Source organism: Manis pentadactyla, chromosome 4, assembly GCF_030020395.1.
Source record: "Manis pentadactyla isolate mManPen7 chromosome 4, mManPen7.hap1, whole genome shotgun sequence".
In the NCBI taxonomy this organism is placed as follows: Eukaryota; Metazoa; Chordata; class Mammalia; order Pholidota; family Manidae; genus Manis; species Manis pentadactyla.
The window spans coordinates 51,574,995-51,593,981 of NC_080022.1; the positions used below are offsets into that span (position 1 = coordinate 51,574,995).

At 32.1% G+C, this 18,987-nt stretch overlaps 1 protein-coding gene across 14 annotated transcripts in view; it reads right to left on the reverse strand.

Moving 5' to 3' along the window:
- Positions 1–18,987, reverse strand: part of DOCK7 (dedicator of cytokinesis 7) — a 252,706-nt gene that overhangs the window by 152,920 nt on the left and 80,799 nt on the right. For 12 of the 14 annotated variants that reach the window (XM_036911277.2, XM_036911273.2, XM_036911272.2 and 9 more), the window contains exons 10-14: positions 18,344–18,424; positions 15,995–16,160; positions 10,691–10,833; positions 7,219–7,312; positions 6,380–6,542 (exon numbers count right to left, since the gene is read on the reverse strand). In XM_036911277.2, the coding sequence (XP_036767172.2) occupies positions 6,380–6,542; positions 7,219–7,312; positions 10,691–10,833; positions 15,995–16,160; positions 18,344–18,424 (647 nt within the window). Of the gene's footprint in view, positions 1–6,379; positions 6,543–7,218; positions 7,313–10,690; positions 10,834–11,325; positions 11,417–15,994; positions 16,174–18,343; positions 18,425–18,987 lie in introns of those variants that run through there. The other 2 variants (XM_057500267.1, XM_036911275.2) reach the window with 2 other exon arrangements.

Genomic DNA, 18,987 nt, shown 5'->3' on the forward strand with positions numbered 1-18,987 from the left:
CTTTGAGAAATCTGAGTAATATCTCTGAAAACCTATTTTTTAAATGTAGAAAAATAAAATAACAAATTAAGCTAAAATTTATGTATTTAACATACCCTTTTAGATAGCTTTTTCTAAGTTGTCTGATAATAACCATGAAAGTTGGAAGTAATAGGAATTCTGTCACTTTCAGAATACAGTTCTTTTCCTATGGTTTCTCATCTCAGTCAAATATTTGCTTCAGTCATGTCCATTCATTCTCCCTTTTTCAGACAATAAATTTTTAAATCATTTTTACTCCATGAGACCCTTGAAAATACACTTAAGTTACATACTGAAAATGAATACATTGTGCAAACAGTTTCTAAAACTTACATTAAAAGTGCCTGAATTTCTGGATTTTTTCAGATATAAATCTGAACCCTCTGAAATATCAGCTTTGTCTTCTATAAAACAGAGATAATCATCATATTGGTTCTGTGTGGGCCACTATATAGAGTTAATGAGATAATGGATGTATATAAACTAAAAGGAGTTTAGTGTCAGCTTTACCCTCCTTTTGTAACATTATTCACTGGGGAAATGCATACACATAGATTTGCATAATGACCATTGGGATGTCTTACCAGAAATTATGGCTTACCCTGTAACATTCCTCAGAATGTAACAAGAATTCAAACAGCTAGAAGATTATTACTGAACAGCACAACAATTCAGTCAGCAAGTATTTATGGAACTTCATATAAATTTATGTTATCTGTATGCTAGCTGATATCTGTTGAGGTTGTCATACATCCCCTTGTGTCATGTTAAAATTATTTCTATGACAGATTTTCTACATATGCTAAGGGACTTTTATAAACTACAAATTCCTAAAAATATTAGCTGTCCATGAGACTAAAACTTTTTTAACAGTGCTAAGAAGAAGAATAAGGAACCTACACAATCTGGTATTCATGTCTCATGGATGCTGAAGGTCCAAGTAATAATAAAAAGTAGGCAGCTACTAATTTTGAAAATCTCCTTTTTAAAATCATTCTCTTATCCAATTATACCCAAAAGCCCATTATCCTTTTGTTTTCAAACCAATCTCTCTCAAGTTATGTAATGCTGGGTACATGTCATCTATAAAGCCAATGATAATAATGACCAACTTCTATTGAGCTAGACTAATGTCTAGCTGATATGTGTCAGGCACTTTGCAAAAAGCTCTACATGTATTATCCTACTTAACCTTCACTGGTTCCTAAAATATAAATGAGTCAATCCTGTTTTAAATAATTCCTAAAAATAACATGGTTACAAAAAATTGGAACCCACGTCCCAATTTTTCACATGATGTGCATATAGTCATAACATTTCAAGTAACACAAAACTATTATTTCTTTATGTAAATTGGAGACAGGTTTTTTTAAAAGCATACAGTCAACGTTTACAATCATTATAAGTTTTTTTAAATGAAAGGAATTTTGACAAAAAAGTAACAACAGGAAAATAAAACATGAAAGTATAGTAACTATAATTCTACTTCTGCATTCTCACATCCCTAACTTTACTTCCTTGAAGACACCCTTGTACTAGAAAATTATTAATCTCTTTTTTAAACAAAATAATTATCCTTCCTGCTTCAACATATTTCACTGGTAACATATTACTAACAGAGCACTATGATCATTTCCATACCCTAAGAAACTTCGTAAACTTGACATCCTATATCACAATTTATCAATGTTTGTTAATGAATTAATAAAGCATTTTACATGAGTTCCTTACAGACATTAAATAAGGAGAAAAAAAGCTATGGAAAATTCTAACCCTGAACCAATTTATTTTGACGAGAAATATTGAAGCCTAAAGCAGTACTTATTTATAATATTTAACAGGAATAAACCTAATCTTACTGATGAATTTACTACTATTCCCTGCTCACTCAAAAGAGAACAGTTCTTTACATATTTAATGAATTGTTTTTTAAAAAGCTTTCTGCCTACAATACTATTAATGAAGTGTTTAGATAAAGTCTAAATTAAAGGCACTGAGATATGTTAGAAGATCTCTCAAGATTGTTCTCAAACTAGTATGCTATGAATTCATTCTTATACTTGAAAAGTTTATCCCCAGAATAGAAAATAATTATAGTTTTTGGACAATTATCCTTACCATGCTAAACAATTAAAATGACAAAGCACTCAATCATTAATTCTAAAATCAAACCTAAATAAACACCCTCAACATCTACTAATACCTGTTTATATAATTTCCATAAACTTACATAGCAAAACCACAATAACTTGTAATTTATAAAATCCACCTAACTTGTTTGGTGTATTAATTTTTCCATCTCCTCCAAGAACAGTACCTGATACATTGAAACTGGATACATACTTAAGAGAAATCAATATGCTGCCTTATTTAGTAAGATGTCTTCTCACTTGGTATAAGCTCTCTACCTAACTCATTCAAGTCTGTAACATGTCCAGATTTTCTATTTTGATCTTAGTTTCCATTATTTCACTGACACACTTTAGGATGCCATTTCTATCAAGTGTTATACTTAGGTCAGCTATAAGACATTCAAAAAGTTATTAAGCAAGGATAAATAATGATGTACATTTTGAGGCAAACAATAAGGTAAATAAAGGTGTTTGTCTACTTTAACAAAAATTTAGCAACCAATTATCTAGCAATAATAACTTCAAATTTTATTCACATTGTATATAATTATGAATGCTGGATATACTATCATTCCAAAGGATGAAGAACATAGAAAATAAGAAAACCTGATTCAAGTCCAAGTTTCTTTATCTCAGTCTTATTTTTCTTATCTATAAGGGGACATAAATAATAACACCACTAGAGTTACATAGTTTATAAGATTCCTGTGACACTGAATAACTTACATGAAAACAATTTACACACTATGAAGCACCAAATAAATAGTATCACATCAGCACATCACATGGAAAGTTCAGAAAACCAGGGATAAAGAAAACAACACAACAAAGCCTTTAAAGGTAAAGAAAGGTAAAAATAAAGGATTAGCAATCAGAAGTACATTGGACTACTACTCAAAAGCATCACTTAAGGCTGGAAGACAGTTTTGTGTCACATTTAAAAAATTCTGACAGAAAATGGTTTACAACTTAGAATTTTGTATCCAGCAAAACTAATAATGCTAAAATAAAGGTAACATGAAGGTATTATCCAAAAATGTACTCTAATACATCCTATTTCAGGAAGATAATGAAAGCTCTCAGGGAAATGAGTAAACCAATAAAGAAAAACTATATAGGAAATAAAGACCCCACTGCAAAAGAAATGCAAAGAGAATTTCCAGGATAATGGTAATTCAGCTCCCAGAAGACAACTGCACAGTAAGCCTAGTGAGCCCAGAAAACTTCCTCTGCCATACTATCTTAGACTTAGTTGCAAGGGGAACTAAGGAAGTTCCAAGAAGACAAATGATTATCTTATATATTTTATTTTATTCCAAGAAGCTTTATAGACAATTTTAGTAATAACACATAGAAAAGTAGGTAAACTAAATAACATAACTACCTAGGGAAAATAGAAAGCTATATAAAGCAAATGAAAGAATAAAATCCTAGTAATCTACATGGCTCAGCTGCAAAATAGTCACATAAATAATGATAAATGTAAAAAAATTAACATTGACTTAACTGAAAAACTGGGATATAACTATATTTGGAAGAGATTATAAATACATGTATTTATTTTCGATTTATGCAAGGATATATATTTTTTAGGGAGGAGGATGTAAGAGTTAAATCTCCATCTTCTATAATAGTCAGTAGATACTTAAAATCAAAAAAGAATCAAGAAATAGCAGCATTAAGGTGTTATTTTGAAACAAGGAGTAAAATGCCAAAAGAAAAGAGCAGTGACTTACGCTGAAGATGAGCTATCGGGGTAGGGAAAGGTTGGTAAGAGTATAATGAAGGACCTCTGCTTTTCATCTTAAGTCTTACAGTAGGTAGTTTTATGAAATTTCAGTATATTATATGATTCCTTTAAAAAATATGAATATGTAAATAAATAACAAAGATATGTAGGAAAATAAAGCACAAGAGTCCCCAATTTCCATTTTTTCTGTCACTGAAATAACTGAAGCAGAGAAAGAAAGGTAAACACAAGTTAGGGATGTTCTAGATGAGATTCCTGTACTACATAAAAGGTTGAGTTGATAACCTTTAAATTGTTCAATATAAACCTTGGATTACATAATCATTCCACTATTCCATGTTATTCTAAGGAGTTAAGGAGTTACATATACAATTTATAGGAGAATAATTTGTATTACCTTGTTTCTTTTAAAAGCCATAAATACTTTCTTTAGCCTATTTTCCAGGAATTTTACTCACGCTAACTGCAAATTACATGCAATGCTTTGTGCTCTGTACTCTTATACGAGAAGACAGGTAGGTACTACTATCTCACATTTTATTAATGAGAAAACTGAGTGGCCAATAAATTCACTAATTTGTTCTAAGTCACTCAAATAATAATGGAGTCAGAAATCACAACTGTACCTCCTTATGACTTTAAATCCTCTTCTCATACCACTGTACAGTTTCTTCTTAATTCATTGAATAAATATTTACTGTGTATTTTCTATGTTAGCACTCTATTCTCTTTGCCGGAGATAAAGCAGTAAATAAAGTAGACAAGTCCCTGCCCTCAAAATATATTCTAATAAGAAAGAATATAACATAATGAAAGACCAAAAAAAATGATCATATAACTACACATTATAATGCCAGATAATGATAAGGACAAAGAAGGGTAAAGAGCTTGAGAAGGGGAGCAATGGATCTTTTTAGTTAGAGTGATGAGAATGAGCCTCTCTAGGAAGTGACTTGAGCAGATACATGTCTCAATAAGGAATCAAGCCATACGAAGATCTGGGACAAAACATGACAGGCAAAGAGAAGGACAAATGGAAAAGCCTTAGGCAGAACTGAATTTTGTTTGTTCAAGGATGAACAAAAAGGCCATTAAGACTAAAATGAAATGAGTAAAGCAGAGCTTAGTAGGATATGAAATTAGAGAAAGGCAAGAGTCAGATCATATAATCATACAGACTATTACAAAAAATTCATTATTTTTCTGCACATAAGGAAACCACTGGAGGATTTTAGACAGAGGGATAAATGATCTGAACTATAACTTTAAGAAATCTCTCTAAGAATTGACTGAGATGGGGCAGAAATAAGATAATCAAACTAGACAGAGTCAGCAAATTTGAGATTAGCATCTGTCCACAATTCCAGTCACTAGTCCCACATGGCTATTAAGCATTTGAAATGTGGCTCATCTGAACTGAGATATGCTTTAGGTATAAAATACATGCCAGATTTTGAAGATTTTTAGAAGGATGGAAAAAAAGTTAAGTATCTCGATAATTTTTTACATTTATTACATGTTGAAATGATATTTTAGATGTAAAATTAATTTCTCTTGTTTCTTTCTTAAACATAGCAACAGTAAATTTTTAAATTACAAATGTGGTTTCCACTATATTTCTATCTGACAGTGCTGAGGTAGATGGTGACTTGATTAGAGTTTTAAAAGTGGAAGAAATAAGAAGTATTGATTCAGGATATAGTTTGAAAGCAGTGTCTACAAAACTTGTGGAAGGAATAAATGTGAGAGTGAGAAAAGGAGAAAAATCATTTTGATTCTAAAAATTTTGGCCTCAAGAACTGGGTAAATGGTGTTGAAATATCCTAAGATGAGGAAGTCCACGTTAGAATCTTATGTCTAAGCTGTCCTGTTGGATCTCCCAACAAACACGTCAAGTCACGGTCTCAATATTCACAAATAAAGGGAGCATCATTCGTAAGGAGTATATGTAAACGGTCCCCTGGAGTTATGTAATGTTCAGCCTAGAAAGCCTAACCAACAACCTCATTTCAAGTATTCTCTGAGAAGTGTATACTCACTAAATATTGTTAATAAGTTGTTAAATATAATGCAGACACATAAATTTGATTCATGTGCAGTGCTAGAGTCTGCTAATAAGAACATTTGAGGAAATATAGCAATTAGGAGTTCTGAGATTTTCAAACCTAAGAGCCCACAATTCAAATTCTAACTCTACCACAGTAAAGTATACTTAACCTTTCTAGCCCTCAGTTTACTCACATCTAAAATGAAGATAACACCTACCTCAAGCCATGAGGATTAAATAAGGAAATGTAAGATAAGTAACATTATATCTGGCACAAAGTAAAAGTTTAAAACATTACAGCTATTAATAAAATGTGGTAAGACACAGAGTAACAAAGCAACAGAACAATTTTGGAGAGTTTCATTCTAGCTCTCCTTTATTAATACACAGCATCTTGTTAAAAAATTCTCCAAAATTAAAATGTGTTACCTGTAAGTAGTATTTGGAACATATACATCTCTGGCAGGAAACTCCAAAATTTCTCTGGTAGGTCTAACTCTACTGTCAGGATAAAGCTTCACTTGAAGGAGCTCTGGGGTTAGGCAATAATGGGGATTTTCAGGTGCAGGAGAAATGTCTATCTTCAGCTGAGCTGCATATAAAAATATATTTTAAAAACAATGTAACCACAGTAAATAAAAACTACATGTTAAAATGTTTTTGGAGAAATTTAGATCATATTTTTTGCAAGAAGCCTGGAGGAAACCAAAAATACTATCATTTCAGACCTCTAAATTATGTCATTTTACCAAGTCTCAAACCTATAAAATTACTGATAGACATAAATATATGTAAAATAATAAATGTTTATTGAATGAATGGATGGAAAGGAAAGAAGCAGCAAAAAAGAAAAAAAAACAAAGAGTAGGATCTCACACAGAAACAAGTCAAGAATTTTGAAGGTTAAAGATCTCAACTTGTTAGACTTCAAAACAGTTTTATCTAGAATGGTTTGTTCTGATCCTAGTATGAACCCGTTTCTGAATACTTACCATGTATGGTTATTTGTCCCTCTAGAAAATAATTTTAAGCCACGGTATTACTCATTATTCTCATTTCAGTACTCAAGTTATTAAAGGTGCTGAATTCTGATATGAACTGTTAGACCATATGAAGAGTTGCATAATGAGATAAAGAAGACTGACAGGCTTCTGAAGCACAGAAAGACATATGCGCCAGGTATGAAAAAAGGAATACATAATTACATACAATACAATATATCAGTGATGATAATACTTGTAATCATGTCTTACTCAGTTTTAAAATACCTGTAATAGGTCTTAGTCGCCGTAAAACAGAAGAGGGCCTTCTCATATCAGCAAGGAATTTGTATAGATCTTCGTCACTTAAGCGGTCTCCTTCCTGAATTTAAAAACAAAGGAAAAAGTTTTCATTAAAATGAATATAGTAGAATGAAAATAAATTTATATTGTCTGTTAATAATCCTGCCTTTCTTCCTTCAATTTAATCAGAATGAAAGTAAAATTAACAATTATTAAAAATGAGTATCATGCTTATTTCCTTTTATGCTTTTAAATGTTATTAAAAATTATATTACTGTCTATTTTTTAATTCATATATTTATTTATAGCCCATTATTTATGCTCTAAGATATTACAAGACACTCTAAAATATAGAAAATCAATACAAGAGGTAAATGAAAAGGAGAAAAGAATATAGATATAAAACAGACACCTATATGTAAACATAAACACACACACACACATACATATGAGTCTTAAAAATTTGTTACACTTGAGTTTATATTTGTCCTTTCAAATTTATATCACCAAATTTCTCAAATGCAAATATATATATAGCATTGGCTAAATGTGGAAAAAAGAAAGAAGCAACAAAAAAAACCTCTTAAAGAAAAGACCTATCCTGAACAGAAAGAAAACTCCGAAAAGATTTCAATTAATGGAAAAAGAAACAAAAAAAAGTGAACCATATACAAAATTTTCAATTTAATGTAATTTTTCTTATATTGATTTTATTCAAGAGTCAGTCTAGATTTTATCAATCTAAACCTACTGTATTTGATTCCTTACTGTTTTCAATGCACAGTTCATACATTGTCTTTTTATCTTGTTTTACAATGGCATATTTAAGGTAACTATTACTGTGAATGTGCCTTGAACCATATCCACATCCATTTGCTCACTATTATATTTTAAACAGGGTACAGAATTTATTTTCTTTAATCCCATTATTTAGCAAGTGATCTTTTTTATCTCTGTTCAGAGACTTTATTAATACTTACAGTTTTTAGTTTTACTGTTATCATTAGAGATTTGACTTTATGAAGATTTTTTTTCAGTGACCTAATATGTGATTATTTTAAATATTCCATCAGTTGCTAAAACTATATATCCTCTCCTTTTGAGTATACAATTAATATAGATCTTTAAATGGTCTTTATTTATAATCTATTCAAGATTATCTATAGACTTAATTATTTCTGTCTATGTAACCTGTTACATCAACCATATTATTGGCCTCCATTCTTTACTCCCAGTTTCCATGCCTTTTGTTGAGTAGAGCATAATTCCCTCTCTTAGACTTGGACATGTGACTTTCTTTGCCAATAAGCAATTGTGATAAAGAGACTTGAAAAAACCTTTGTACAAGGGAGTATGCCCCCTCTTGAGCTTCCTCCACTTTTATGAGAACATGATCAAGCTAGCCTGCTAAAGGATAAGAGAAGCTGAGAGACATGGAAGAGATCTGAGTAATTTCAGTCTTTCCAGAAGTAGTCAGTCTAGATCAAGTGACCCCTGAAAACCTTCAAACATGTGAACAAGCCTACCTCCCCATCCTCCACAGTGTACTTTTACATTAGTGTACTGCTAAAGCAATAGACAACTTGTATATCTGTCAACAGGTATAGAACGAATGTCCTTAAAGCAAATGTGTGGATTTGATTTTGTTTTTAAATCTCCATGTAATAATTTTGGCTCAACACATTTCAAATCTGTACATAAATATTCCTGATTATTATATTCCAATCATGGATAATAATCTTTCTTCAACTGGGAAAAAAAAACCCCACCTCTATTAGCTCATTTAGGAGAAACTTGTGCCTTGAATTATACTTTTATTAAAATTGTAATCTCTGCTTTTCACTTAATTTATATTTACTTGATACATAATATTCTAGCTCTTTAAGAATATTTATAAAGATTGTACATGTTAGTATTTTTTAAAAATACAGAACTGTACAAAGTTAAATGTAAATGCTTTCCATTGCTCCACGTTCCCAGCATTCATTTGTAAGTTTTCACAATCACTTTGTGCTACTTTCTAGTTACCAGTCTCCAGTGTCTGTTACATGATGAACACTCAAAAAATATTTGTTCGATAAATAGGTGATTGTGTAGGAAGATTTGTTGATTTAAGTTTACAGTACTGGTTTAATAATATAGCAGGCTGAAGAAATGAAAAAAGAGCTGTGGAAATATCAGCAGAAGTTATGTAGCAGCTAAAGAAGTATAAAGACAGAAATGTCAGAGTTGCAAGGTTGTGTCATTATATATACCCTGTTTCCATAGCTATATTTTGCCTATCAGCCCATTCACTGTGATAGGCAAAAGTGACACTGTGGCCTTTTCTACACTCTTTCTTGTACTATTGTCCATAATAAAAAGACACTTCTCACCTGCTTTATTTTTCCTTTGAGTTGCTCAGAGCAACTCTAAGATTATTATTAATATATAACTGTCAAAGGGGCTTCAAGTACATTGCTGTCAATTCAGGGCACATTCTGCCCTAAACGCTTGCCCTCTCAAGTTGTAAAGTTTTAGTAGGTCAGGACTTCCTCCTCCTACTTAGAATAATATCTCAAAAGGAGGAATTTTGAGGCCATACTTAACATTTTCCTTTAACATGCTCCAAAATACATGCATGATACCCTTCTCCAGTTTGTCAAACTAATACAAGTTTTCTCCCATTCTTACATGGTTGCTGGTCATCTGGTTACTTAAGACAAAATTTTCTGATCTTAATTTACAGTATAAATTCCATTTTACATCAAAATCCAGTATGCACATATACACAAGCAAGCACACACACAAAAATCAGGGGGAAAAAGCTCACTGAAGCAATATTTAACTTCACTATGTGCAATGAACTATCACTTCCTTTCTCTATTGTCTTTTTTTTTTTTATGCTGGCTTTTATCTACTAAATTCCCTTTACCATTAATGGGACCAGCATCTGAAAACTACTGATTTGGCTCATGATTTGAAGAACAGGGCAATATTCTTGTAAAGAATAAAATATCTTTGATCTAGAACTTCTTGGACCTAAAAATCCACCTACAGAAATAATGTTGACTGCATTTTAGCACAGAAAGGCAATAGCAGGGCCTGAAAGTTCTACTCTATATACCATGGATGTGATATGTTAGGTCAAAAACAACTTGGTGGGAAGGATAAATTTAACCACATACTTACTCAAAGAAAATTTATAAACCCCCAATGTTTAAGGAAAAGTTAAAATATTATGATTAAGAAATAGGTTATTGATGCAGAGGATTGATTTTGATGCATTAATGTGAACATTTAAATAAATATAATAAAACAACAGCATTTTTTATTAACTTTCTTAAATTTCTTAAAATCACAATAAACTGTTACATGTACACATAGTACATATAACATGTACAATTACAATTTTTCTGAAACCAAAAAAATGTATGCACAAAAAGCCCCCTAGAATTCCTACATGACAGAACAATACCTGCTTAAAAAAATTTGTCACTGTGAGAGTAGCAGGTCTAAAGCTGGTCAAGTTACAAGCATCATCTCCACTTGTTGTCCTTTCAAGTGAACGTCTACCAACAATACTTGAATTTCTCCTCTCTGACCAAGACCCTTTTCTTTCTACCAAGGAAAAAAAAAATTAAGTTATTTATTATCACAAAATTTAAAACTTCTTTTAAAGCAGCTTCGCAAAGAAAAAAATCCACTGAAGTTGAAAATTATCTACTTAGTATGTCAAAGTAGAAGAATTTCACTTCTAGAGACATCACTTAGCAAGGACTATACCTAAATCTTCTGGTTCTCTTTTTTAAAATTCTCCAGTGTAAAATAAGTCTCCGCTATGTAAAGATATATGCACATAACCAAACATGATCTATGAAGAACAGCTATAGAGGAACTATGCATTTAGCGGGAAATATTCATACAATGGAAATTTTAGTCACCATATGATGCTCTCTTAGTCTTAGCACTTGAGTTTGAAACAGAATTGCAAGAAAACTTGCATTCAAAGTCTTTTCAAGATAACCCTATTATTCAGAACCAAAAGAACAACTAGTTGAAGATACAAAGAAATAGAAGGCTTAAATAAGGCTATAAACAAACTAGACCTACCAGGCATCTATAGCATACTCCACTAAGCAAAAGTAGAATACATATTCTTCTCAAGCACGCATAGGACATTCTCCAACTCAGATGATATATACTAAGCCATAAAACAAAATACAATAAATTCAAAAGGATTGAAATAATATAGGGTATGTTTTCTAAAAATAGCAGAATTTAAATTATAAATCAACAGAAGAAAATTTCGGAAATTTATAAACATTTGGAAATTAACAGCACACTCTTGAATTACCAGTGGACCGAAGAGGACATAGCAAGGGAAATTAGAAAATACTTAAGATGTATAAAAAGGCACAGTGTGATACCCTATGGGATATCACTACAGCAGTGCTCAGAGGGAAATTTATATGTGTTGTATACATTATATGTAAATAATGTAAATACCTATATTAAAAAGGAAGGAAGACCTGAAATCAGTAACTTAAAATACATTTTAAGAAACTAGAAAAAGAAGAGAAAACTAAACCCAAAGCAAGCAAACATTAGAAAGGATACAAAAAATATAACTAAGTGACAATAAATGAAATAGAAACTTAAAAAAAAAGGAAAAAAAGTCACTGAAACCAAGAACTGGTTCTTCAAAAGGATAAAACTTTAACAATTTTAGCTAAACTGATGAAGAAAAAATAGAAAAGATTCCAATTACTAAAATCAGTAATTTAAGATGGGAGATCACTACAGACCTTAGGAGAAAGAGGATTATATTACAATACTATGAATAACTAACTTAGGTCAAGTTAGATTAGAGAACAATTAGATAATTTGGATGAAATGAACAAATTTCTAGAAAGATACATAATTCTGAAATTGACTCACAATGAAAGAGAAAATACTAATAGATCCAAAATAAGCAAAGAGATCTAATTTATAACGAAAAAACGTACCACAAAGACCAATCCAAGATGGCTTCACTACTGAATTCTTCTAAAATTTCAAAGAAAAATTAAACCAGTCCTTCCTAAACTCTTCCAAAAAGTAGAAGGGACAATTGACAACTCATTCTGTGAGTCCAAGTCCAGTATTACCATGACACCAAAACCAGACAGAGACATCACAAGAAAGAAAAACTACAGACCAATATCCCTTATGAATATAGAAGCAAAAATACTAGGAAACAGACTTCAATACATATAAGAAAAATTATATACAATGACCAAAGGGGCCTTCTACCAGAAATGTGAGATTAGTTTCACATCCAAAAGCCAATCAATTAATGCAATATACCATATTAAAAGAACATAGAAAAAAATCATAAAATTATCTCAATAAAGGCAGAGAAAGCATCTGACATCCAACATGAAAATACTCAATAAGTTAAGAGTAAGAGGGAACTTCCTCAACCTACATTATACCTATGAAAATCCTACAGCAAGCATACTTGATAATGGAACCAAACACATTCCTGCTAAAGTCTGGAACTAGACAAGGATACCCACTCTTGCCACTTCTACTTATTATTGTATAGAATGTCCTAGTCGACATAATTAGAACTAAGAAAAAGAAATAAAAGATTCCAGGTTGGAAAGGAAAAAGTAAATCTATTTTTATTTGCAGATAATATGATCGTGTACCTAGAAAATCCTAAAGAATCCAGAAAATTAAAAAAATTCAATAATTGGAATTATTAAACATGTTCAAAAAAGTTTTCAAGTATAAGATCAATATTCAAGACAATCATATTTTTTTAAGTATTTTCTTCTTATGCCGACTACATTTCTATGCAGTAGAACTGAACATCCTGAAAATGAAAGTAAGAAAACAATTCCATTTAAAATAGTATCAAAAACCAATACAACACTTGGGTATACATTTAACAAGAGAACGGCAAGATTTCCATATTGAAAACTACAAAACATTGTTGAAAAAAATTTTTACGATATAAATAAATGGAAACACATTCCATGGACTGGAAAGCTTAATATTGCTAACAGGGTAATAACTGAAGTTGATCTATAGATTCAATGTAATTCCTATCAAAATTCCAGTTGCAGTTATACAGAAATTGACAGCTCATCTTTATCTTCACATGAAAAATTTAAGAGCCTAAAAAGGATAAGAAAGATTGAAGACACAGCTTCCCAATTTCAAATCTTACTGCAAAGCTAAAATAATAAAGACAGTATAGTACCAGCATAAGCTTAGATAGATTAATCAGTGGCATCAAATTGAGAATCCAGAAATAAACCCATACACATATGGTCAACTAATTTTCAACAAAAGTACCAAGACCATTCAATGGGGAAGGAATAGTCTTTTCAACCAATGGTATTGGGTTACAATACCATTAGCTAGATAGCTACACAAAAAGAGTAAGTTCAGACCCCTACCTCTCACTATGCAGAGAGGTTAATTCAAAATGGATTATACCCAAATATAAGAGCTATAAATTTTCTTGATCTTGGACTAGATAATGCTTTCTTAGATACAACATCAAATGCAGAAGCAACAAAAGAAAAAAACAAAAAGGAACTGCATCAAAATTTGGAACCTCTGTGCCACAAACAATGCCATTCCAGATAGTAAAAAGATAACACATAGACCTGGAGAAAATAGTTACAAATCCTCTATTAGATAAGGGATTTGTATCCAGGACATACAAAGAACTCTTACAATTCAATGACAAGAATACAAAAAACTAGCATCAACTGAATTATAAGACAAAAAAAAACCACTAAAGAATAAGCAAAGGCATCCAAAATATACAAAGAGCTCACACACCTCAACAAACAAAAAGCAAATAACCCAATTAAAAAATGGGCAGAGGAGCTGAATAGACAGTTCTCTAAAGAAGAAATTCAGATGGCCAACAGACACATGAAAAGATGCTGCACATTGCTTGTCATCAGAGAAATGCAAATTAAAACCACAATGAGATATCACCTCACACCAGTAAGGATCGCCATCATCCAAAAGACAAACAACAACAAATGTTGGTGAGATTGTGGAGAAAAGGGAACCCTCCTACGCTGCTGGTGGGAATGTAAATTAGTTCAACCATTGTGGAAAGCAGTATGGAGGTTCCTCAGAATGCTCAAAATAAAAATACCGTTTGACCCAGGAATTCCACTTCTAGGAATTTACCCTAAGAATGCAGCACTCCAGTTTGAAAAAGACAGATGCACCCCTATGTTTATTGCTACACTATTAACAATAGCCAAGATATGGAAGCAACCTAAATGTCCATCAGTAGATGAATGGATAAAGAAGATGTGGTACATATACACAATGGAATATTACTCAGGCATAAGAAGAAAACAAATCCTACCATTTGCAACAACATGAACGGAGCTAGAGGGTACTATGCTCAGTGAAATAAGCCAGGCAGAGAAAGACAAGTGCCAAATGATTTCACTCATATGTGGAGTATAAGAACAAAGGAAAACTGAAGGAACAAAACAACAGCAGAATCACAGAACCCAAGAATGGACTAACAGTTACCAAAGGGAAAGGGACTGGAGAGGATGGGTGGGAAGGGAGGGATAAGGGCAGGGAAAAAGAAAGGGGACATTACAATTAGCATGTATGGTGTGTGTGTGGAGCACGGGGAGGGCTGTGCAACACAGAGAAGACAAGTAGTGATTTTACAGCATCTTACTACACTGATGGACAGTGACTGTGAAGGGGTATGTGGGGGGTCTTGGTGAAGGGGGGAGCCTAGTTAACATAATGTTCTTCATGTAATTGTAGATTAATGATACCAAAATAAATAAATAAATAAATAAAATAAGCAAAGGATATGACTGTATATTTCTCCAAAGAAGATGTACAAATAGCTGATGGCACATAACTAGCTATCAGGGAAAGGCAAATGCCAACCAGTGAAATATCACCTTACTTGCACTAAAATGGCTATAATCAAAGGATAGATACTAAAAGTGTTGACAAAGATATGGAGAAATTAGAACCTTCAAGCACTGCTAATGTAATTTTTAAACAGTGCAGCCATATTGGAAAACAGTCTGACAGTTCTTCAAAAGGTTAAACATATAATTAATATATGACCCAGCAATTTCATTTCTAGCTATATATCCAAGAGAAATGAAAACATGTCCACATAAAAGTTTGTATATGAATGCCCACTGCAGCATTAATCATAATAATCAAAAATTTGCAACCCAAATGTTAATGAACTGATGAATGAATAAATAAGATGTAGTATATCCATACAATAGACTAATTATTTGGCAATAAAAAGAAGTGAATTTTATATATATATATATATATGCCACAGCATGGATGAAACTTTAAAACATTATACTATGCAAAAAAAGTTAGTCACAAAGACTGCATAGTGTATAATTCTAATGATATGAAAAGCGTGGCATAGACAAAATCTATACAGAGCAAGTAGACTAGAAGCTGTTAAGGGTTGGGTTTGGGAATTCTGGGAGAATAGAGAGTGACTACCAACGAATATGAAAGTGTTCCAAAATTAGATTGTAGAGAAGGTGCAGAAATTCGTGAATATACCAAAAACACTGGATTACACACTGTACATGGGTGAACTGTATGGTATGTAAATGACGTCTCAGTAAAGCTATTAAAGAGGCCAAAAAAAGAAAACCCTTCTTATGCCTCATACTACAAAGTTTGCAAAAAAATCCCTATGTAAGAAAAAAATCACACATTTAAAATAGTTTACATAAAACACTCTTACCTCCAGTACTTATTTCTACCTCTGTAGAATCTCTTTCCAAACTCCCAGCACTGCTAACAATATTCATTAAATGGATTGCAGTCCAAGCAAAAGGCATGCGGTATTTCCCAAGTCTTTGGCAAAACTGGTCAGCTTGACTTTTCAGCTTCTCCAATTTTTCCTTATTCTGCAAAACAAAACTTCACACATTATATGATTACACTCAAAAGAAATGAATTAAAGGCTACTGAATAATATATAAAGGTACAAATTAAGAATTCTCATTCATCAGCAAAGAGATAATCTGTACCTTTCAGACGTCAATTAATAGTGTACTACCACTCAACAACCTCAATCCATTCTACAATCTATATGTAAAGTAAATCTTTGAAATTTCTGTTTGTGATTATCTTACCTTGGGAGAAAAGAAAGGAGAGCAAGTGTCAAACATATGTATGTATTGCTATTACTAGTTTATGAAAGGAAATATAACCATGTTCTAGTCAGCAACTGTTAACTACAAAGTATTTTATATTATGACTTGTTATATTTTATTATTCTAAAAAAAAATGGAAGCAGTTAAGCCATTTTAAAATAGTTCCTAACCTATGGCAATCATGAGGTAGCAGTTGGGGGGCCACAAACAGTCCAGTAATAAATAAGCCCAGTGTTGGAATAAAAGATGCAATGAAAAAAAGTATTACAAGAGGACTAAACTCTGGAAAAGGAATAATGACACAAACTGTATGTGCCTAGAAGACATCCTAAAGCTGGCTCAACCTTTAGGCTATGTGTGAAATAAACACTAAGTAGCCTGTAATAGCCAACCAATGGGTACAAGAGGGAAAACCTACACCAAATCTCCCACATACTCTTTACATTCAGAATGTTTTATCTGTTCTATACATTAATGACAGTATCCTACCTTGGGATTCAGGACTGGGAAAAGACAGAAGGATAGCTAAATGGAAGCAAAGTTTATTGCCATATTTATTTTATCTCCAAAATAGATTCTTGCTCAAGAGCCTAGATATTAAAATGTACTTAATTCTTTTTTTTCTTTTGTTATCATTAATGTACAATTACATGAGCAACATTATGGTTACTAGACTTCCCCCATCATCAAGTCTCCACCACATACCCTTTTACAGTTACTGTCCATCAGGGTAGTAAGATGCTATAGAATCACTATTTGTCTTCTCTGTGTCATACTGCCTTCTCCAAGGTCCCCCCACTACATTATCTGTGGTAATTGTAATGCCTCTTTTTCCCACTTCTCCCTCCCTTCCCACGCATCCTCCCCACTCCCTTTCCCTTTGGTAACTGTTAGTCCATTCTTGGGTTCAGTGAGTCTGCTGCTGTTTTGTTTCTTCAGTTTTTTTTTTCTTTTCTTGTTATACTCCACAGATAGTGAAATCATCAAATGTACTTAATTCTATCAGTTTATGTGAATATGTAAGGGAAGAATAGAATAAGATGCTATTATACCTTATGAGATCCATATAATAGAGCAAATTTAATTTGTAAAATGACAACCTATGGAAAACCAGAATACTTTAACCTTGATTTTAACCAGTCTTAATTTAACCAGAATTAAGACAGGCAGGTATCAGAGAAGAACATCATGGGCTTAAATCTACCTATATTAGCAGAAAAGGATCAGTTCTTATTCTGAATCACAGTAAAATTTTAGAAGGTAAAACATTCTCTAGATATTGGTGACATGTCCAGTATTCCTTAAGCATACATCTCTTGGATGTTTCAAGTATTAAATCATGTATTCAAAAGTCCAAGATCACCTGTTATTCATGTACCTAACTCAGGGAATATGTAATTTGGTACCATTTGTTCACCAATGATTTTTGCTTTATAAGTTTATCCAAATTTTATAAATTAGTCATCTGAGAGCAAAACAGACACTGTATTTTTTATTTTTACCATATTCCTCAATTATCTACAGCTAGACTGAGACCCAGAATATTTCTGTTTTGCGAGGAAAAGTTCCAAAATAGCACTATTTGTAAAGACAGGAAAATTTTAATTATATAGGAATTAAACTGAATTAACTTAGTTCTCCCTGAGGGAAAAAAAAAGAATTTAAAGAATCAATTAGTTTGGGAGATAGGAAGATTTTAAAGACTAGCACAGCACATGATACAAGCTAGGTGATAAAAGAAATAAAGAAGAAAGTGGGTAAGCCAATAGAAAAAATGAATTAGTAGTGAAATTCCTTTATATGTTTTGTATGGTATTCTCCCAAATTATAATTTGGGAGATAAGAGGTTTTTAGGACTGAGTCTGGGAACTTGGGAATGGGGAGTGACAGTAAGTGACTACAAAATGGGGGAAATAAAAGGCATGACATTCTACCTTGGTGGCATCTGCTTCTTTGAAAATCATATATGGTTCGGCACACTCTCCAATGTCTCCTTGCTGAAGGACTTTTTCTAGCTGAAAAGACAGTAAAATAAATATTGATTAAGCTAAAAAAAAAGCAATGGCCTTGGAATGCAAGGATGGTACAAAACACAAAAATCAATCATTACATAACACTACATTAACAAAATGACAGAAAAAACAAAACACATGATCATCTTGAAGCAGAAGAACAACCGGACAAAATTCAATACCCTTTCATGACAGAAACACTCAAAAAACTAGCAATAGAGGAAAGCTACCTCAACTTAATACAGGCCACATATTAAAACCCATAGTTAACACTTCATTTATTGGGGAAAGACTTGGAAACTTTTCCTCTAAGAACAGAAACAAGATAAGGATTTTGTCAATTCTATTCAACATAATATTGGAAGTTCTTGACCAGAGCAACAAGGCAAGAAAAAGAAACAAAATATATCTAAATAGGAAAGGAAAAAATAATCTGTTTGCAGAAAACATGATCTTTTATATAGAAAACCTCAACATTTCACAAAAAAAAAAACTGTTACAACTAAAAAATGAACTCAGCAAAGTTTCAGGATACTAAACCAAGACATAAAAATCAGTTGGATTTC